This window comes from Delphinapterus leucas, chromosome 6 (assembly GCF_059928025.1).
Source record: "Delphinapterus leucas isolate spDelLeu-1000000601 "Yukka" chromosome 6, BTC_Dleu_Yukka2, whole genome shotgun sequence".
Classification (NCBI taxonomy): Eukaryota; Metazoa; Chordata; class Mammalia; order Artiodactyla; family Monodontidae; genus Delphinapterus; species Delphinapterus leucas.
In genome coordinates this window covers 13,522,834-13,544,649 of record NC_143134.1, presented here as the reverse complement: position 1 = coordinate 13,544,649, position 21,816 = coordinate 13,522,834, and the positions used below count along the sequence as shown (strand labels likewise).

The 21,816-nt window shown below is 42.1% G+C and overlaps 1 protein-coding gene across 9 annotated transcripts in view; it reads right to left on the bottom strand.

Annotated features, from left to right (window-relative positions):
• Nucleotides 1–21,816, bottom strand: part of GALNT7 (polypeptide N-acetylgalactosaminyltransferase 7) — a 115,899-nt gene that overhangs the window by 14,175 nt on the left and 79,908 nt on the right. For 7 of the 9 annotated variants that reach the window (XR_016393462.1, XR_016393463.1, XR_016393464.1 and 4 more), the window contains 6 exons: nucleotides 12,002–12,168; nucleotides 7,738–7,868; nucleotides 7,411–7,490; nucleotides 5,016–5,198; nucleotides 1,875–1,992; nucleotides 400–522 (listed from right to left, as the gene is read on the bottom strand). Coding sequence is in view for 6 of the 9 variants with exons in the window: in XM_089912709.1 (XP_089768835.1) it covers nucleotides 400–522; nucleotides 1,875–1,992; nucleotides 5,016–5,198; nucleotides 7,411–7,490; nucleotides 7,738–7,868; nucleotides 12,002–12,168 (802 nt within the window). In the remaining 3 variants the exon portion in view is untranslated. Of the gene's footprint in view, nucleotides 1–399; nucleotides 523–1,874; nucleotides 1,993–5,015; nucleotides 5,199–5,341; nucleotides 5,525–7,410; nucleotides 7,491–7,737; nucleotides 7,869–12,001; nucleotides 12,169–21,816 lie in introns of all 9 variants that reach the window. The other 2 variants (XM_022594881.3, XM_089912710.1) reach the window with 2 other exon arrangements.

The window sequence follows — 21,816 nt, the reverse complement described above, 5'->3', positions numbered from 1 at the left end:
TAAAAATAAATTTTTACTGAAGTATAGTTGGTTTACAATGTTGTGCTACTTTCAGGTGTACAGCAAAGTTAATCAGTTATACATATATTTCCACTCTTTCTTTTAGATTCTTTTCCCATATAGGTCATTACAGAATATTGAGTGGAGTTCTAAAATCTGAGATATCTTGACGGAGAACATTCAACACCATTCAGTAATGGAATTCTAATCAGAGTGGGATACAAGGAATAATCCTAGAAAACAATAAGAAGTTTCATGAATAAGCCTAGTCTAAGTGAAAAGTGAGAAACAGCGTGACTGCTTCAAAGATGTCGCCTGGCCAGCGAGCTGACATTACGTGGCCACGTGGCACATACGTGTTAGCTCCCTAGCCTTCCCAGTTTTAACCGAAAGACTCACCTTTAGGGTAGGAGAAGACCCGACATAGACAGGCGGAGGGTTCCCCTGCCAGCCCTCAAGACGGTAGATGTGCCCGACACGGGAACAAGGGACAAACAGTAACTTGCCACCGCACTGCCAGATCTGTCAGGAAAGACACACGTGGCAGCTGTCTCAAACGTCCAATCTGTCCTGTAAACGTAAACCTAATATCTAAATTAGACACAGGGTCTACGGGGAATTTACCAGCTAAACAGATCCTACGATAACTTCTTGTTTCTCAAGCTCACATACTAACAAAGAGGCCGCTGGGGAACGCAGGCGCACAGGGCACCCAGGGGCCCGTCCTGAGCCCCTGCAGAGCCACGCGGACTTCTGCGTCCTAACGCGCACTTCATCTCTCCCGGCGCTAACACGCCTCCTCCCACCTGGGGGATTGTTACCATAACCGCCTAACCAGCGGCTCCTTCGCCTCCGCTTGCCTCTACTCAGGCTCCCTTATTTATAGCAGGAGATTAGGCTGCTGAAGGGCAGCTCTGGGTTGTGCTCTCCCCGGCTTAGTCTCTCCCATGGGTCTCCACTGCCTGTCAGATTAAGCAACAGTCTCTCAGCTCAGCACTGAAGGCTCTCCTCACTGTGGACCTGGCGCCCCTGCCCACGCCATCTTCCTGGACGCCCGTCGGATTCACACTGTCAGCTTCTGCCAGACGGTGGGCCCCATGCCCGCCCTGCGCCTTTCCCCGTTCCACCCCCACCTTAGCTCGGCCCGTCTTCCTCGTTCTGCCTCGAAAACATCCTCCAGCATGATGCTGCCTCTGAATCACACCACCTGAATGTCGGTCTACCTTCTGATCGTACTATGAGTTTAAGCATAACTCTCATCTCTCATCGGCTGTAAGTTCCTTGACAGCGAGGACCGAGCTCCTCCTCTTCTGTCCCTCAAAGTGCTGAGCACCGGACATTTAAGACAAGAGGTAAGGCCTATGTGTTCAGCTCACACTGGAAAATACTTCTTTCTTTCGGGAAGTGGCGGGGGGCACGGGTGGGTGGGTACTGCAGGAAGGCAGCTCCAGGGTCAGTGCGAGGACACACGATCACTGTTGGGGTCTACCTCTGTCCTGAGCTTCAGCAGTGGATGGTCAAATGGAACCCCACACCTGCTGATTCCCGCAAGGGCTCCTATCACAAAAGGCTCCGGGGTACAGAAAAGCCTTTGGGGGTGGGGCGGGAGGGGAAGGAGAGGAGGTATTTTTACTTCTGAAGCTCGCTGGCTTCCTTTTTTAGCTGAACCAAGTACGTATGTATAAGTTTGGAGCTTGCATTTTTGCCTTATTTTTCCCAAAAGGCAAATATTTTTGTTAGTCTTTCCTTATAATTTAGAGAAATGCATTAAACAGGTTTTTGTTCTTTTTTCCCCCAAAGAAACCAGCCTTATCTGAAAGTCACAAGAATCCATAACTGCTTAGAAAACTGCATTTGTTTCAATGAAATGTTACCTTGTATGAGATCTCAAAGTTTTCACCACCCCAAATCTGGAGGCCTGGATCGTAGAGACCCAGCTCGAAGAAGAAGTCTCGTTCAATGGCGAATAATCCTCCAGCCATGGCTGGGGACCTAAGAAAAAGAAACGCTGAAATAACTTTTAAAGACAAACCCCCAATACCCCTTCAACAACAGATAATAAGCCTTTATGGAATACAGTATAAGTAGTGCATAGAAGAGACAAAACTGATGGCCAAACATTAAGAAATTATAAAGCCTTCATGAAACAATCTGTTCATAATTCCTTATGAATTTACTATAATTTCTAACTGAAATCCTGTTATAGTTCGTTACAAATTAGAGCATTACATCATTTCGCCATTAGAGGGCGCCTTGGTTCCTTTGTTTATTTAAAAATTAAGCCTTGAGAGTTAGTTAAAATAGAATTTTCTCTTTCACTCCTAAAAATACTGAGCCATACAGCTGTGGTCTGCTAAATGTTCCTGAAATGATTTATGAGTCATTCTGGGATGAGTGAAACCATACACCATGGAAGTAGTCTCTCATTTTTTAATTTTATAGCTCAGTGGTTTGCCAAATAAGGGTGTAAATCATGGTAGAACAGCCACGGTTCATTCAGAGTTTGCAAATATAGCACAGAAATGACACAGGAGCATTAGACACAGCTATTTACTGTGTCAGGAGGCAGGGCTGCCAAAGAGTGATCTGTGGTCCTTCTTGAGTGGGACCTTGAATTGGGTTCTTTTTAGGGACAAGAGAAAAAAAGACTTGATAGCTTTTTAGGGCAAGCCACTCCCACCGTTGGGAATAATTTTCACCCCGTACCGTTAGGAATAATTTTCACCCTGTTCCCCCTTCCCCTGGCAACAATGAATTATCACTGCATTCGATTCTTAGGTAGACCCCTCCATTAGAGCCTCTTCATTAGCACACCTGATAATTCAGTCTATCACCAATTCCTACTGATTCTACCATCAACACACATCTTGATGCCACTTCTTTCCAACGTCACTGCTGCCATCCTAGACCAGGCACAGGAACCCCGACTGTGTCCTCCGCTCTCTTCTGCCCCACCCAAGCCCCAGCAGGCAGCAGGCAATGCCTCTGTGCTCTGCCCGACCCCCTCCTGTCCCAGGGCCCTGGCTATGCCGCAGTCTCCTGAACGGTCCTCCCTCCTCCTCCACAGGGTAGACTCATCCCTCAGGGCTCGGCCTCAGCATCGCTTTCGAGACACTTTCCGTGAGCTTTTCTTCTCACCACTCGTCACACTTGCTGCTCCAGTTATTCGTGCAGTTAACTGTTTAATTTCTGTCTCACCCACTACATGTTAAGTGCCACGAGGGAACACATCTCTTTAAAATTTATCCCCAGAAAAGAGCGCCTGGCACATAGTAAGCATTCATTAAATATTAAATAAATAATGAAGCAAGGGGCTTCCCTGGTGGCGCGGTGGTTGAGAATCCACCTGCCAGTGCAGGGGACACGGGTTTGAGCCCTGGGTGCAGGAAGATCCCACATGCCGTGGAGCAACTAAGCCCGTGCACCACAACGACTGAGCCCACGTGCCACAACTACTGAAGCCCGTGCACCTGGAGCCCGTGCTCCACAACAAGAGAAGCCACTGCAATGAGAAGCCCGCGCACCGCAACAAGGAGTAGCCCCTGCTCGCCACAACCAGAGAAAGCCCGCGCACAGCAACGAAGACCCAGCAAAGCCAAAAATAAATAAATAAATATATTAATTAAAAAGATAATGAAGCAAGAAATATTTTCAATATTAAAGGGAAGTCACATCAGGGGAAAGTCATTCTTTCATAAGGCTTTTCTTCTTAAAGGAGAAACAGCCCTATTGCGTTTTCAGTTATACTTTCATGCCAAATTTATTTAACATTACTCTATTATAACTATGCCTTTTTGATCTTTAAATATATTCCCACTTATCTCAGTACATACTTGAAAATGTATCTTAACATGAAAACCAGTGAGTAACTTAAAGAGAAACCTTCCTTAAATTTTTCTACCACATTTAAAAAATTTTCTTTCCTAGCCCATGGGATTGGTAGAAATAGAACTGTAGTTATTAGCCCTTAGGTTTTTTCCCCCAGAATTATTTGTGAGTCAGGGTAAGTGGGTAAGCAGTAGATTCCTGGACAATTTTTGAAAAAGAACTTCAAAGAGAAATTTGGAAAATGTCAAATAAAGCTGAAAGTTGTATAATTTCCTTATGTTTGCCATTTCAGTATCCTGGTATCATGACATGCCCAAATCCCACCAGCTTTTTGCATGACATTGGAGACACCTTCCCCAAATTGAGTTTGAACATCATCAGTAGCGTAACAGTAAGAGAGAGACCAAAAGCAGAACCATAAGATCAGAAAAATAAAATCAGACACATTTACAAGCCTACATTAGCATTTATGCAAACATTTAATTTGGGGCCACTCTTTTGAAAGATGGTAAAATGTTCCAGTGAAAAGACCAAAGAGAGAGTAGCACAAGTTGTTCTATTTGAAGAGCCACAAGAAGGGAGAAAAAGGAAGATTTTGGAATGAAGTTTCCTTTTAAATCAAGTGCTCTTCTGAAAACGAAGTAATAAAGGATTCTATGTAACATTTCCCAAAGTCATGTATTTTTATTCATCAGATTTAACTGGGATGAAATTAGTATTTAAGAGTTAGCATATAAAACAAAAGGAAGAAAAAAAACCTCTTGTTACCGTCTTTCATTGTCAACACTACCCGCAAAGCATCAAAGTGGATATAAAACTTGGATCGTAAGCAATGTGAGCATCTTAAACTTACAGAATGACATAATCATCAAAAGAACAAAATTTCATGTCTAGTCTACTAGGACGTGATGGCAAAGATTTTCTTTTTTTCACCTGTATTTGGAACTAATGCCATAAAGCGTGCTCACCCCCAAACGGAGTTTGCTTTTAAGGAAAAAGCAACCACAAAGAAGCAAGTGTGAGTTTAAACCTCTGAAACAGCACAAAGAAAGAAAGCCTTTCAGAATCTGAGACAGCATCTACAGTTTTAATAACAAGTTTCTTTTTTTTTTTTTTAGCTTGGCAAGAGGTTAATAGGTTAGCAGCAACTGGAGAAAAGAGAAACAGGTAAGTGATTTAGTGATTACCGATATGGTTCAGTTTTTGTCTTTCTCATTCTCTTCTCTTGAGGGGTCAGAGGCACCCGTTTCCAGAGCATACTCCAATCCCATGCTCCTCGGGCATACCCATCTTCGTCACCACCCCCTTGGGGTACAATTTCATAAGTGTTGCCATTTATGACATCTATAATCGGCACAGTGCAAGTGGTTCTGTATTGTGTTGATGATGGCAGCGAAGATGAAATGCAAGGGCGTGTAGGGACCCACATGTTTACACGAGTACATGGGGAAGGAAAAAAAGAAAAGTACTTAGGTAAACGTTCCACGTAAGAAAAGGAAGTAGTAATCTTTACCGATAAGGTTCAGTTTTATGTTTTCTTTTGGCCTTTTCCTTGTGGCTTAGAGGAATACGCTTCCATAGCAAACTCCAGTCCCAGGCCCCTCTGGCAAAACCATCTTCATCCCCACCTTGCTGTGGCTCAATGGAATAATCATTCCCATCTATGTAATCTATCAGAGGCACAGTGCATGTGGTTCTGAAACATTTACAGAAAATGAAAAAGCATTTAAGAACCCAAAACTGACTAGTTGAGCATGCCTAACTAGATTATCTCTTGTTACTGTGGGTTTGCTTTTTTTTCTCCCCCACTAGGGGATTTTCATATCTAATGGGAAGTGAATGAATGCTTTGAAAAGTCAAGGAGGCTGTTTTCTTAAGGGAAGGAGAGAGGAGATGTCCCTGGGCTCACAGACACATGTCATGGACGAAGAGCCATGAACTTAAATAGGATTTCCTCATTTTCACTGTGGTCCTACAGGCAACACCCTCTTGGTAACTTCCCATTATTTACCAGATTTCCCTGCCTGTTATTTTCCCTCCTTACCCCTCCATTAAACATGAGTGTGTGTGTAGAAAGATAATACCTGTGACACGTTCAGCAGTGCTCCCAACTCCTTGCTGCTTCCTACTTCTTTGGAAGCAGTGACTGTGAAAATCTGTTTTTGTACATTTACTTGATCTTCTTTTCCTACTTCTTTTATTGGGAAAAAACAACTTTTCTTTTATTGCAAAAAAAAAAAAAGTGCTGTATTGTATTCCTGCTTTTTAAAAAAGCAAGGAAAAAAAAATCCCTCAAAACCTGCTGAAGAACATAAATAGTGGCCTGAGAATTTGGAGCAAAAAAATATTATACCTTTTATGTGGGCTTCATGAAAATGCTAGAACTATATGACCAATCAGGCGTAGAGCCAGCTCTACAAAGATAATCGGTATCCTGCTTGTTCCAAAGTTCATTTTATCAGAAAGAATTTTAAAATGCATATCCTAAAATGGAGATTATAGTTTTTGACAGCCACGTTAAGGTGCTTTTTAGATGTTTAGAAACCAATGAGAAGGGGAAAATTAATGGGGCTTAGAATTTCGATACAGGGGAAAGGTACTTTATTCCCTCCAGACACTGGACTCCCATGGGCGAGTGGAGGGTCCCTGTGGTATGGCCTCCCCTCACCACCCCGAGGACAGCCAGCTTTCACCAGGAGAGGTGAAGGCTGGTTATCTCTCCTTATGATTCTCGGATTTCTAAGTATGTGGTGGAAGGTGTCCCAGAGAGATCTCAGTTGGGTAGTTTATAAGCTGTCTGGTCTGGGGCAAACTAATTAATTTCTCTTAGCCTCAGCATCCTCTTTAGTACAAAGGAGGTAGTAATATCTATCTTGCAGGGCTGCTGTGAGGATTAAATCAGACAGCACGTGAAAATCGTGTCTGACAGATGCTCTGATGATAAAATCCTCCAAAAGTTCTTCCTCTGTCTCAGGCCATTGCCACAGGGACATGTCTTATTTCTTCTAGATTCTGAAATAGTCAGGATTCTGGACTAAAAGCAAGGAAGGCTTTGGGAACTCGAAAACTGCTGCTGCCCATCTACTGTTTCAGACCTTCTGTAAATTGGTGATTACCACATTTCCACAGGATAGCTGTCTACTTCTAAACTTGAAAGGTCCTATGGGAACCCAAGGCCTTGCCACAGGTAAGAGCCGGCCCTTACTGTGTAAAATAATCACTTCAAAGGGCATAAAACCACCCATAGGCAGAATTCCAAAGCATGCTCCTTCAAGCCTTTAGAATGTTACCACAGTGTGCGGGAACAATTAATATTGCTCTTAGAGCAAAGCTTTTGTAGCCAGAGGAAGATGATTCTGAGTGAGATGCCCTAGGCTTATCCCAAATGTCTAACTGCCCGCATGTGAATCAACCCCAAGTAGCCACCTAGATCCACTCAGGGAAACAACTAGCTAAAAAAGAAAACTCAACATACAACTTGATGCACTGAATGGAACTGGAATCAGAAGAATGGGAACATTATTTGTCCTAGGATGAGGTTTACTTTTCAACCAGGAAAGAAAAGAAGCAAGGCAATGTTACCTGTCCTTTGATATGGGAGCTATGAGTGGTGCATACCAGTTAACCGCCACCTCACAGTGGGCATCGAGGTATATCAAAACCTGGAAAAAAAAAAAAGAGGCAGGGTGAAAGAAAACTCATATACAGCATGATGTATATCATGTACAATTTAAAATTAGATGCTAATATAAACTGGCATTAGAGTCAATTTTGATATATAAGTTATGTGTTTAAGGTAGCATTTTCAATTTTAAAAAATTAAAAATTAAATGGGTACTTAAAAATGTAGATGATCTTTTAGTTACCGAATCCAAAATGTTGACATAATAGATATCAAATGTGTCCTACCTGTCCAAGTTTAGCCTTCTGGGCACCGATACTTCGTGCCTGAATTAAACCTTCTCTTCTCTCATTTCGAAATACCTTGACTAGGCCATTCCACAGCTTAATATAGTCATCCAGTTTTTCTTTTAAGTGTTCTATGAATAAAAAATTCAGTCAACATTATAAATTATAGTTATGGCTAATAAACCACTTAAGCTATTTTTAAAAATTAACTAATTAATTTATTTTTGGCTCTGTTGGGTCTTCATTGCTGTGCGCGGGCTTTCTCTAGTTGTGTTGAGCGGGGGCTACTCTTCATTGTGGTGCGCGGGCTTCTCATTGCGGTGGCTTCTCTTGTTGCGGAGCACGGGCTATAGGCGCGAGGGCTTCAGTAGTTGCGGCACACGGGCTCAGCAGTTGTGGTTTGTGGGCTCTGGAGCGCAGGTTCAGTAGTTGTGGTGCATGGGCTTAGTTGCTCCGCGGCATGTGGGATCTTCCTGGACCAGGGCTTGAACCCATGTCCCCTGCATTGGCAGGCGGATTCTTAACCACTGCGCCACCAGGGAAGTCCCCACTTAAACTATTAGTTTTCTCAAGAAATGAGGATAGGCAAACAGGACCTTTGAGTACTCAGTAATTTTACACAGACCATACTGAATGTTAAATGTATAGGGAGGTAAGGTGAAGTGTATTACTCGAGTTAAATTTTGAGCTTAATATACCTACGGAGAACTAGCTAGCCTGAGAATTATCAAACCTCTCTCTAAACATTAAATAAATGATGACTATGCCAACTGACATGAAAACTGGAAAAAATCAAATGCTAATATCATATCTAGACGCTTTCAGGCACAATAGTGTTTTTGCTTTTGGAAGAAGCAGTGGTTCAGGAATTCTGAAGATGTACTGCCTATAAATAACATGACATGGCCTTCGGGATCCACACAGGGTATAGGTTAATATTTGTTTCTGAGCCATCTTTCTACTACAATCAGTGTTGAAGGGAGTAGTCTTGGTGTGGTGATGAATATAGTTCCCATCCAGCTGGCAAGTAACAATAAAAGATCCCATTTTCTCTGTAGTTTAAGCATCAAGTGTCTGTATATATATGTGTGTGTATGTATATATTTATAAATAAATCTTTACATATTTATATAATAAATACATATATCATTTCCACACATATGCGTGTATTATATGTACACACACACACACACACACACACACACACACATATATGTTTGCAGTTTGGTAGAGAAATTTTTGTGTTATAAAAACAAGATACATTTGCCAAACTTTCCATCTTGGCTTCCTAGTTGCAAGAGAACAGTTTTTGTTTGTATTACTATGAGCCAATGAAACTGACTCATCACAGCCACAACTAATTCCTGGATCCTTAAAGATGTTTCCCGAAGACACAAAAATTATTTTTAAGTTGTTTAAAATCTTGGCCCGTGAATACAAAAACAACCCCCCAAACAGCTGTATTTAGTGATGAGCCCGTAGTTAAATGGGCAAATCAGGCTGTACATTTAATACTTTATTCGTTTTTAAGGAGCTTATAATTAGCAAGATACTCACACATGGGTATTCAAAACTGAGAAGAAAAAATTTTCCATTCTCTACTTTGGTGTCCAGTTTTAATGAGAATTATAAATAAAATTCTCATGCTGAATTACAATGTTTCCCCAGAAAGTGTTGGTAATTTTCCTTTCAGTATAAGTTTTTGTTGTTGCTGGTTTTTTTTTAAAAAAGCTCTTACCTTCCTATTTTTTTTTAGTTCTGTACAGTCCTAAGTTTTTTTTTTTCCTAAAGCCACTTCTGACTTGCATTAGGTACTTTTTTGGATATGTGATCTAAATATATCTAAAATAAATTGTTACGGCCAGAAACGAGTTGATGGTGTGCTCTTTAAATTTAGATTCTAGTTAACGTGACTTTGACTGCGCTTGGGTCTCACTACAGTGGACAGATCAGTGCCCCGAAGGAGCATGGCCCCTTCTGGGGGATGATCAATCCTCCCCAGCCCCAGCCCGGACTGTACGCTGGGCCACCTGACTTGCTGTGGCCAGTGAGAAGCAGGCGGAAATGATGTGCACTTGTGAGCGGAAGTGCTCCCGCACCTTCCTTCCCTGAGTGCTGCGAGGAGGACACGTGGTCCGTGTAGCCCTTTGCCCAGTGCACAGGTGGAGAGGAGTGTTCTCTGTTCAAAGGCCCCAGACCCTTACGTTTTGAGGACATTGTAACTTCCAGAAACCCGAGGGTTCTGAGCAGCCAGCTCTTTTGTGAGGTTTTATATAAATTAGTTAAGTATTTTGTCTTTAAAAGAAAAATTATAACTCAGAGTTTTAATTACTGAATATACTGGGGAAAGAAAACAATCCAAGTTTTCACCTAAGTCAGATTTACCAAATGCTGTATAGTTTTACTGAGGATAGGACTGACAGATGTTCAAGGGTGTTTTGAAATTGGGGAGAGTAATTAAAGACCTTCTGTACTTCTGTCCAAGAGTAGCCCCAATCAATGACCCTCCCCAAGCTGTTAAGCTAAGGAGACCCTATATGTAATTGCTTTTAAAATGTGTTACAAGAGGCTGTTAGAGATTTGTAACAACAGAAGCACTGATCACAAAAAAATTAAAGTAAACTGGACAAAACACTTAAGCCCCCAATTTTGTTCTTTCCTCGGGCCAAGCAAGAAAGCAAGATTTTAGAATGGGAAACACCTTTTGGTGTATCTTCACTTTTTTTTTTTTTTTAAAGACTATTCTGAGCTTTCTAACTTGTATTAATAACATAGTGGTTCTTAAAATCAGTACAAGCATAGACATGGGATTTCTCCAAGCTGTTTTTGTAGGCTTAAGTTTTGCTAAACCTAAAACATTGTTGGCACCAACAATATCACTTAAAAACATATTTTCAAATATTTATTTGAGACAGGGATAGTATTCTTAATGAAAATGATCCCGTTGTAGAAAATTGCAACCAAGATGTCTAAGCTAAAGGCATTTGATGACTGAAAATTTAAAGTTATACATTCCCTGCTGTAATTAAAAATGATTAGTTGAAGAAAGTGGTAGGTCATATTTCTGTTTCTCTCCATGCTAATATATGTATACAAGATCAAGATTCTGCTTGTGTCCTTGCAAAAACAGCAGAGGTTTATCCAGACTGCAAGAGTTCTAAATTAAGTTTTGGAGGAAGATTTGTAAAGCCATTTTGAATGGTATTTTCATGCTGCCTATGTTCTGACTTCTTTTCTAACATTATATCCAGTGGTATCACTACTTATACACAAAACCTCTCTGAAAAACTCATTTGCCAAAAAGCAGATATCCTGCTGTCATTGACTTGTCTGTGCTCTTTGGTCAGTTTTCAAAGGTTTCAACTCAGTTTTATGACAAGCAAAGAAGAATAAATAACTGCCCAGACTTGGGTTTTAGCAGCATAATTACATGCTGCTTTGGGGTCTGAGCTATAGCATTATCTATCTTTTGATATTTACATCATTAAGAAGATATATTCAGCTTACAATAATGGATCTATTTGAAGAAAAAAATTTTAACTTAAAAAACCCCACTTATCTGGAAAATCACTGCTCCATCTCTCTCTAGCCAAGTTGAACCAAGACTAACCGATGTCTCCCTAAATGAGTTAGCGCTTGCTCCATAAAGAGAGTAAAAAAGATAAAACATACTTTCCTTCTATTCAATTATCTTAAATCAAATCTAGAACAAAATAAGCTTTAGTAGGTACTTTCTTTTATAAATAAAAATAGTCCATGGTTTCTGGTCAAATTCAAAATACACTGAAATGCAAAATACAAGCTATTAAACAGGTATATAGGTTTCAGTATATAGATTTGGACGGAGCTTTGGGTGGCATTGCAATATACATGCCATTGCATTTTTTCAGTCATTCAATAAATTACCTCTACGATTAAATTTTTATAAAACCCAATGCCCAAAGAATTGGTATAGTATAAGATCGTGGTTAAATACACAGACTTATGAGCCTATAGATTTGGATGCAGCTGTTAATTACTATCTCTGTCACTGCTGGCAAGTTACTTAACATCTCTGAGCCTCAAGTGCAAAATGAAGATGAACAATGTATCACAAGGCTTACTGTCAGAACTAAACAAAATAATTCACATACAATGCTTAGCATAGTGCCAACTTGTTGATAATAGATGCGAATTATTAATTTCTGAAGACTATTTTGAGATCACCTTTTTGCAATTGCTTATAATTATTTTATAGACAAAATGCCGATTCCATAGCCATTACCTTTGTTACTGAAATCGTCAATTAACACGATTTCTGCTAAGTATTTCCTTGGAGTCCTTTTAATTACGCTGTGAACTGTTCTCATGAGGGTGGACCACCCTTCGTTATGGAAGACGATGACAATGCTGGCCGTGAGCAGGTTTTCATCATAATGCCAATACTTGCATCTACAAAAGGAACATTTCATCATATTTATTCAGAGGTAATCTGCAATGTTTGGTTCCAAACTTACTATGACTACGTCTTCTGATTGGATTAAATATTATGGACTTAACTAAGGTAAGTGAATGAAATACATGTTATATTTTAACAGAAACCCAAGGTAGAAGAGAGAAGCTGGTATGAGATGAAGTTACTCATATTCAAGCTACTTCTTCACCAACCAGCACTTATTGCGACAAAGAGAACTAATTTGTGAATTTATGCTTCTCAGCTGGGGATGGTATTAAGGTTTGTTTTCCATGACTTCAACCTCAGTTTATTTTCTGCTTTAAAACTTGAGCTTCTGGTGCAAGGGATTTATTTCACTTGCTGTGAATAAACCACTGTATAACTGTGTTTGAAAGCTGTCCTGTTCTAATATGGCTAAAACATTCAGAAAAACATGAAATGGGCTGAAGTGCAGCATACGAGAGACATTCCAAAATTAACTGTTGGATGAATAAACAAAGTTCTAATAGTGTTTAGAGTTATTAGAGTGACTAAAGAAGCGTCTTTAAGTGTTTTACGCAAAATTACTTCAAATAACTGTAGCAGGGATAAAGTTGCCAGAAACCTTTTTCTAGTTGGAAAGAACCCCCCTGCCCCCCCACACGGCCGGCCCTCATATCTGCTGGTTCTGCATCTTAAGATTCAACCAACTGTGGATCAAAAATATTGGGAACAAATTCCAGAAAGTTCCAAAAAGCAAAATTTGAATTTTCCATGGCAACTATTTACATAGTGCCTACCTTGTATTAGGTATTATAAATAATCGATCGAAAGTATACAGGAGGGTGGTGTGTATAGGTTATATGCAAATACCATGCCATTTTATATAAGGGACTTGAGTATCCACGGATGGATTTTGGTATCCGAAGGGGTCCTGGAACCTATCTCCCGGTGGATAACGAGGTACAGTTGTGTGTATATTATACATTTACAAGCATATGTGTATACACATATATGTGTGTATGTACACACACACACCCACTTTTTTCTGTTTGGTTATGGGAGAAGAACAAGACAGTAAGAACACGACAGACGAATGAGAACAATCTGAGACCCATGTTCTTTCTGCAGGAGTTAGCTTTCGAACTAGCATCTGGTGCCTATTACCTTCTCCTTGGTAAGTGGAAAGGAAAGATTTTTTTTTTTTTAATCCCAAAGCTTTTCATGGAGGAGTATAAAAGCTTGTTCCCAAGATTAAATTTAAAACCATTAAAGCAGCAATTAACATTATCAGCTTGATAACCTATACCACCATTATCTAAAATAGGACCTGGCCCAACAGAGATGCAAACAATGTTTTCTCTGGGTATTTATTTCCATTTCAACGTAGTTCTCAATTGTCTGTGTTCTTAGAGGTTGCTTTTATAGAAATACAGACTGAGTCTGGAATCCATTAAATCTTATTTCTTACATCTGCATTTTCTTGTTACAGGAGTAGTAAGTACCCGCTACGTTCTGAGCTAGGCACTAGCTCAGCATCAAGGAGCAGACACAGTCTCTGCCCTTATGAAGCCCACCGTGAGACACGGAGCAGATGTCTGCACTTTCTCTGCGTGTGACAGTGGGGAAACCATGGTGCTTTGACAGGTGGCCCTCATTCAACCTCAAGACAGGTGGGCAGGAAGGCGTCCTGGAGCCGTGAGGTGAGGGTGAGACCAGAAGGATGATTTAAAAAGTACTGACACCAAAGAAGTGAGGAGGAAAAGATAATAGCACACAATGAATTGTGTGCATGTGATTCAGATAAAAAATGAATAGACGGAAGATCTAAATCTTTGGAAGGTAGAATTAAAATGTGAAAAAAACTGAAGAGGAAAAGTTACAAAAGGGCATTTGCAGTATAATTACAAATACCAGCATACTTATTATGTGTCAGGCACTATTCTCTGTGCTTTACTTTTATTAACTTATCTAACCTCCCAACATCACAATGAGGTTAGTACTATTAATGTCCCCATTTTACAGATGAGGGGACTGAGGTCAGGGATAAATGACTGCCTAAGATCACTCAGCTAGAGAGTAATGAAGCCAGGACATAAACCTAGGCTCTCTTGGGTTTATAAGAAATCTTGTTAAAAGTAAAATGAAAGAAAAAGAAAAAACACTAGCTATACCTATCTATGAATGGCTAAGAATTGATCTAAGGTCTAAGAACTGATACTGACATTGAATATAATGTCAATACAAGGCACACATCGAGCTTATTATTATGTGATGGGAGCTCTCTCCCCTCCCCCTCTTCCCTGCCCTTTGTGGCCTGGAGATACCCCAGGAATGGGGAAGGGGGTGGGGGCATGGTAGCCTTCGGCAACGAAGAGGGCTTTTCAGGGTTGGGAGGGGCCACGTGCTCTTTCAGAGTACCAAGTTAAAAAATACAGTAGTGGAGGGATGCAGATTTTGAAAGAAGATGTGATGAGTGTTTCTGGAGAGAAACTAACCTGGGCAGGTATGTCTAATTTTGGAAGAGTAGGGACAAATGATCTCCCTCCCCAAAACTGCAAAAACAAGCAAACGCTCTGATGGAGATTCAGGCAATAATTTTCTTCCCTGAGTCTAACCACTGGGCCTAAAGAAGCAGAACTGGATGGGAAAGACACAGATTTTGGTTTACAACAGACACCAGAATTGGTGAAGATATTTAAGCCATGGAAGGAGATTTGGAACGTGCTGATTTCTAAGGCAAAAGATGACAGCTTGGGGAAATGAGCCAGATGAGGACTGTTGGAAACAGAAGAAATGAAGGAGGGGAGGAAGGGGGAAAGTGAAGACGAGAGGGGGCCCACAGCAGACACCTTCCTGTCCCAGGGACTGCTTGGGCAGACCATCCATCGGAAGGTCTGGATGTGCTACCTTGCATTCCTACAGGACAAGGGGACAAGAGCTGGAAGAGAGTGTGTTCCCAATTTCTCCATCTTCCCTCACCTCTGTACGGTTTGGAAATAACTCCAAATATGTAAACTAGGTTATGTGCCAGTAACTACAACTCTTGGTATATATTTTTCCTATTTTCTTTGTCTTAAAAATTACCAAACAAAAGCAATATTTTTTTTCGAGTCCATCTCTTAAAGTAAGGGAAATAAAAGCAAAAATAAACAAATGAGACCTAATTAAACTTAAAAGCTTTTGCACAGCAAAGGAAACCATTGACAAAATGAAAAGACAACCTACTGAACGAGAGAAAATATTTGCAAATGATATGACTGATGAGGGGTTAATATCCAACATATATAAACAGTTCATATAACTCAACATCAAGAAAAACAAACAACCCAATTAAAAAATGGGCAGAAGAACTGAATAGAGACATTCTTCCAAAGAGGAAATGCAGATGGCCAACAGGCACATGAAAAGATGCTCAACATCACTAATCATGAGGGAAATGCAAATCAAAACCATGATGAGATGTCACCTCACACCTGTCAGGATGGCTATCATCAAAAAGAACATAAATAACAAATGTTGGCGAGGATGTGAACAAAAGGGAACCCCTGTACCCTGTCGGTGGAAATGTAAATTGGTGCAGCCACTGTGGAAAACTGTATGGAGATTTCTCAAAAAACTGAAAATAGAACTACCATACAACCCAGCAATTCCACTCCTGGGTATATATCTGAAAAAACCAAAAACACTAATTTGAAAAGATACATGCACCCCTAAGTTCATAGCAGCATTACTTACAATTGCCAACATATGGAAGAAACCTAAGTGTCCATCAACAGGTGAATGATTAAAGAAGAAGCAGTATACACACACACACACACACACACACACACTCACACACCATACACATACATACATACAATGGAATACTACTGAGCCATAAAAAAGAATGAAATTTTGCCATGTGCAGCAACATGGATGGACTTGGAAAGCATTATGCTAAGTGAAATAAGTCAGAGAAAGACAAATACCATATGATATGACTTCCATGTGGAATCCACAAAATACAACAAACTATGTGTATATAACAAAAAGAAGAACACTCATAGAGAACAAACTAGTGGGTACCAGTGCGGGTGAGGGGCAATATTGGGGGCAGGGAGGTACAAATTGTTGGGTATAAGATAAATAGGCTCAACGATGTATTGTGCAACATGGGGAATATAGCCAATATTTTGTAATTACCACAAATGAAGTTACCTTTAAAATTTGTATAAAAAATTTTTTTAAATTGAAAAAAATTACAAAAGCAATACACACTTTGTTGTACAAAATCCAAACAATATAGAAGTATATAAAGTAAAGGTAAAAGCTGCCCCCTTCCCTCTCCCCAACAAATCTCACCTCCTAGAGGAAATCATTGTCACTAGTTGTTGTGTTTAGACATTTTATGCTCATGCAGACGTATAAATGTATGTCTGTAGATATGTATATTCAGATGAGTATGTATAGATTCTTTCATGTGAGTATGTATAGCTTCATCCTGTTATCTAATTCTTTGTAACTATTGCACAACATTGCGAAGTATGGCTGTTCCATCATTTTTTTAAATTAATAAATGTTTTTGGCTGCACCACGTGGCTTGCGGGATCTCAGTCCCCCAACCAGGGGCTGAACCTGGGCCTTGGCAGTGAAAGCCCAGAATCCTAACCACTAGGCCACCAGGGAACTCCTGGCTGTTCCATAATTCATGTGACCTTTTCCTTATGGACATTTCCGTTGGCTCCACGCTGTGACAATGATCATCCTTCTGCATAAATCTCTACACTCGCCCTTGCCTGGAATCCTTCCTACAAAAGGCTCAAGGCTGTAAGCGCATTAAGGACAGGAACCTCATCTGCTGTGCTCACCACCATCTAACACAGGGCAGTTGCTCGATAAATATTATTGAATTGCTCTAAGGGTATTTTTGAAATGCCTCTAGATGTGTTTTTTCCTCTGCGTAATGTCCACTCTCCACCCTACGGTCCAACTATTTTGAGGTACTGTCAAGAATCAGTCAGTCCGTGTGGCAGGTGGAGACAGATGCTCTTCTAGCAGGAGAGGGGCAAAATCTGGAGGAAGACCAAAATAGACCAGATAGTCGATAGACCAGAATAAAAGCAGATGGAAGGAGGGGCTCAAGCCCGGCCTCCCTTTCTGAACTTTAGGGGAGGGGCCCATCGGGGAGGCTGCAGCATGGGGTAGAGATGATGTGGGTATGCGGGCAGGGGGAGCTAAGCAGTCCCTTCCCACCTCTTCTGTGCAGTCTCTTGGCTCTCGATGGAGCCAGAGAGCGTAGACGTTTTCCACCTGCTGTCAGCAACAGAGTTAAGAACCAGGGCTGCCAGGAGCCACCACGTAAGGAGTAAGGCGACGTGCAGGGAAGCGACGGGGTGGACGGCTTAAGCCGGAGCCTGGCCCGCGGGCTCAGAGGATGCCCATGAGAGCCGGAGGGGAGATGAGCGCCCACAGCGGGGCAGGCGTGGGGAGGGGCCCACAGGCTGGGGTGCAGCAGGTGAGCAAGGTCAGTACACCTGGGAGCCAGGAGTGGATGGCAGGGATGGCGGGTACCGGCCAAACTGCTGCCAACACCTCGAGGGCGCCACCCTCCTGTCGCCCCTGGGCACGGGAGCAGCCGGAGGGATACGTGCACTGCAGGCAGGCATTTGCGCTGGGAGAGCACGCAAGCAAGTGCCGATGACAATGCAGAGCCTGGACCAGAAGACTCAGTCCTGAGAGAAGCACCCTGTGTTGAGGTCAGACCCCCATTCTGCAGCATTTCTCTCACTTTACTGGCATAAAATCTGTAATAAGCTCCAAGAAGAAGGAGGGCCAACGGAAACACGATGCCACCTTGAAACGGATGAGTTCTGTTACAGACTTTTGAGTACTTTCTCCTTTCTGGCACTTCATTTCCCAAGAAAGCTTAAAGACCCTCGGCACCAAGGGCATCGCGCTCCGTGCTCGTTATGGCAGAACTCTCTGGCCGCACATACTTATAGCTGATCACAATGTTGTGTTAGTTTCAGGTGTACAGCAAAGTGATTCAGTTATACATACATATACACATTCTTTTTCATATTCTTTTCCATTACGGTTTATCACAGGATATTGACTATGGTTCCCTGTGCTATACAGTGGGACCTTGTTTATCCTGCAGAGTTTTTCTTAAAAGTATTTTTTACACAATATTTCCATGGTACCTATGTGGTGCCAGGTGCTTGTATCAGAAGACAGGAATGACGAATTTTCATAGTGACTTTTCTATAACTTAAGTCAAAAATAGATTTCATAACCGAAAATGACATGCCTATTAACAATTTCCTTCCATTTTCTCTGTCCCAGCTAGGTTTTTTTAACATCTTTAGTTTGATATAAAGCCTTTATGTATTTAAGCTTTATCAATAAATAATATCTAATTCAGCAGACTATGAAAAACTGGTTACAGTCGGAAGGTTGCTCGGCAAGCCTGAGATCTGATCATCTTGCTGAGATTTTTTTTTTTTTTTTTAATTTATTTATTTTTGGCTGTGTTGGGTCTTCGTTTCTGTGCGAGGGCTTTCTCTAGTTGCGGCGAGCAGGGGCCACTCTTCATCGCGGTGCACGGGCCTCTCACTGTCTCGGCCTCTCCTGTTGCAGAGCACAGGCTCCAGACGCGCAGGTTCAGTAGTTGTGGCTCACGGGCCCAGTTGCTCTGCGGCACGTGGGATCCTCCCAGACCAGGGCTCGAACCCGTGTCCCCTGCATCGGCAGGCGGACTCTCAACCACTGCGCCACCAGGGAAGCCCCATCTTGCTGGTTTTGAAATCTCCATGCATGCTCTTCCACAATAGGGATTGCTGAACAGACTGAATTCAGACTCAGGCCACCTGTCCCATGGACAGCTGTGGGTACAATGACCATGTCTCTTCTTTGGGTTCCCTGTTCTCACCCCCAGGTAGACTATTCCCTTCTTGATAATATATTCTTTCTTTTGACTGGGCACATAAAATTGAAGCAGGAAATATTATTCTGTATTTAATCATTTTCTCAAAACTCTACCTCTATGCCTTGAAGAGCTTGTATCCCTTTCCTTGATTATTAGAAACTCTAGGATGGTCTAGTTATTTTTCCCCAATGTTCTTATCAATCCTTCTTATCAGTCAGTCTTCCCTTGAAGGTCAAAATTAAGTCTGTACTAACAGAACCCATTCTTCCTCCAAGATGAAAATGTCAGCTCATCACCACAAGTTCTGCTCATAGCTGGAACAGTGTTTTCATATATTATGTTAATATTCCATACATATTGGTTGATTTGATTTCAAAAATTTTTCTAGGAATACTCTTCACAATGTTGTACTATATCATAGAATACCACATATTTTCTTCATTAATGAATTAGATATTAATGAAAAGGAGAAAAATAAATCTTTAACTTGTGCTCCATTGGGGTTGAAAGTCAAAATCAATGAACACAGGATTAATGGTTGGTTATGCAAAAGCTTTTCAGGATGAAACTCAGTAACTGAGGAAGCACGGTGTCTGCCATGCTTCCTCTGGCATGTTCCATATGGTGCCACAGTTGGGAGGCAAGAAACCAGAACGGTATGAAGGCAGGGACGATGGGTGGCTTTAGCTCATCACGCCTGTAATCTCCATCAGGTCCACACTCCCAACCAGCTCAATCTAAACTAAAAACCACATGCTGGCCACGTGTGCAAGCTTTTAAGCAAGTGCCCTGGTTCCAACCGGGTAGCTGCATCTCAACTTCATCTTCTGGGGCAGAGAGGTGAGGGGCTCAGGTTTATTTCATGTCCAAGTGACCAATGTGTTGGAGAAAAAGGAGAAATTCTTAGCAGAGCAGAATGCCTTAGACCAGAAATTCTCTAGCTCATCAAGGCTGATTCCTAAGGCAGGAAGCTACAAAAACCACTGCTTTGCGTAATTCACAGAACAAGCAGCAGGACCGTTATCTGCCCAGATCGCTGGTGGCCTCCTGTGGCCCCGGGCTCTCTGAAAAGCTTGTATCTGTCCTATTTCCATTTCCCCTAGCCTCCTCTGGTAGGCAGTTTCCTGGCATCCCCACAAGTAGTGGGGGACAGCCGTCCCGTCCTTACCCATGACAGGTCAGCTGTCAGTGACCATCAGACAGTCACAGCGCAGTTGGAATTCACAGCTCCAAACAGCCAGCGGCTTCCTAAGGTTACATGGTTGTTGGCCTCTGCAGCAACCGTGGATCATGTACAAAAACCCTGGGGCGGGAGCCTTGGACGATGGTTTCGAGAACAGCTCCATCTCTGCCGCCCCACCGATGCTCTGGCTTATTTAGTGTCCTGACAAGCCAAGCAAGTGTGAAGGGCATGCTCTCCACAAAGATGGGTACTTCACAGATGGCAGGTACCAGAGTGGCTCCACGGGGAGACTCTGTCCCTGTGGTGGGGACGAGAGTGGCACCAAGGACCTCGGGCCAAGGGTTTGGGGAGCACTGGCTGGTAGGCAGCAACAGGAAGCCCCCCTGCATGAAGGAGTCCGGGAAGATTCGTTCCTAGGGTGTTCAACAGCTGACTCCAGAGCTGGCTGGGAAGAATTTGAGGGACCTAAAATTCTAGCACAGCGGATAATGTTTGAGCCAAATAAGTGGTATTTTTCGTATTAGTTACTGTGATCCCATTTCATCCCGGGCTGGAGAAATGCAGTTCTACTAGCTTGTATGGTACATACACGATCATACCTGAATAGTCCTGCGGGGGCCCCGCTAGACCACATGATTTGCTCAAAGTCACAGCTAGTGACAGAAGCAAGATTTAGAAACAAAGCCTTTAAGATTCTTTCCCCTAAACCACAGATTTACCAAGAATTACTCACCAATATATACTTAAAAACAAACAGGAGGGTTTCCCTGGTGGCGCAGTGGTTGAGAGTCCGCCTGCCGATGCAGGGGACACGGGTTCGTGTCCCGGTCCGGGAAGATCCCACATGCCGCGGAGCGGCTGGGCCCGTGAGCCATGGCCACTGAGCCTGCGCGTCCGGAGCCTGTGCTCCGCAACGGGAGAGGCCACAGCAGTGAGAGGCCCGCGTACCGAAAAAAAAAACAAAACCCAAACAAACAGGAAAATGAATTCCTTATTTTTGCTCAACACCCAGGGGATATACAGCCATGAACAGACGGCTGCACTCAGCTCTGTGGAGTGATTTGTGCCTGATTCCAGGGCTGAGAAGGCCAACTGCATCAGGGCAAACTAAGAATGCTGACTCTGTTGCTGGGTAGCTGTCTTCAAATGATCTTTTTTTTTTTGAAAAGGAAAACAAATTCGGACAGATGTGTCCACTTAATGATCTGAAATGTCAAACCACAATTTAGGGAAAAAATCTGGCAGGGAATCCTAGTACTGGACATATGTTCTTGTACATTTCTCCAAAACTCCCTGGGAAAAGAAAAAGAATATTTCACAGTGGAAGCCGAATGCTTCTAGCTATATTGGACTCTCATTTCACACACGCGCTTTCATGCCATATTCTGATTTTACAGAAACACCAGCTTAAACACCAATATATCTAAGCTGAGACAACCACCGCTACCAGGAATAAGGGTCTGGGTGCTATGGCATGGATGTAAACGACGCTAGGGGCATGAACCCATACAGGTTTGCATCTGTAACTTATTTTTATTTTATTTTATTTTTTAATAAAACTTCATATTGGAG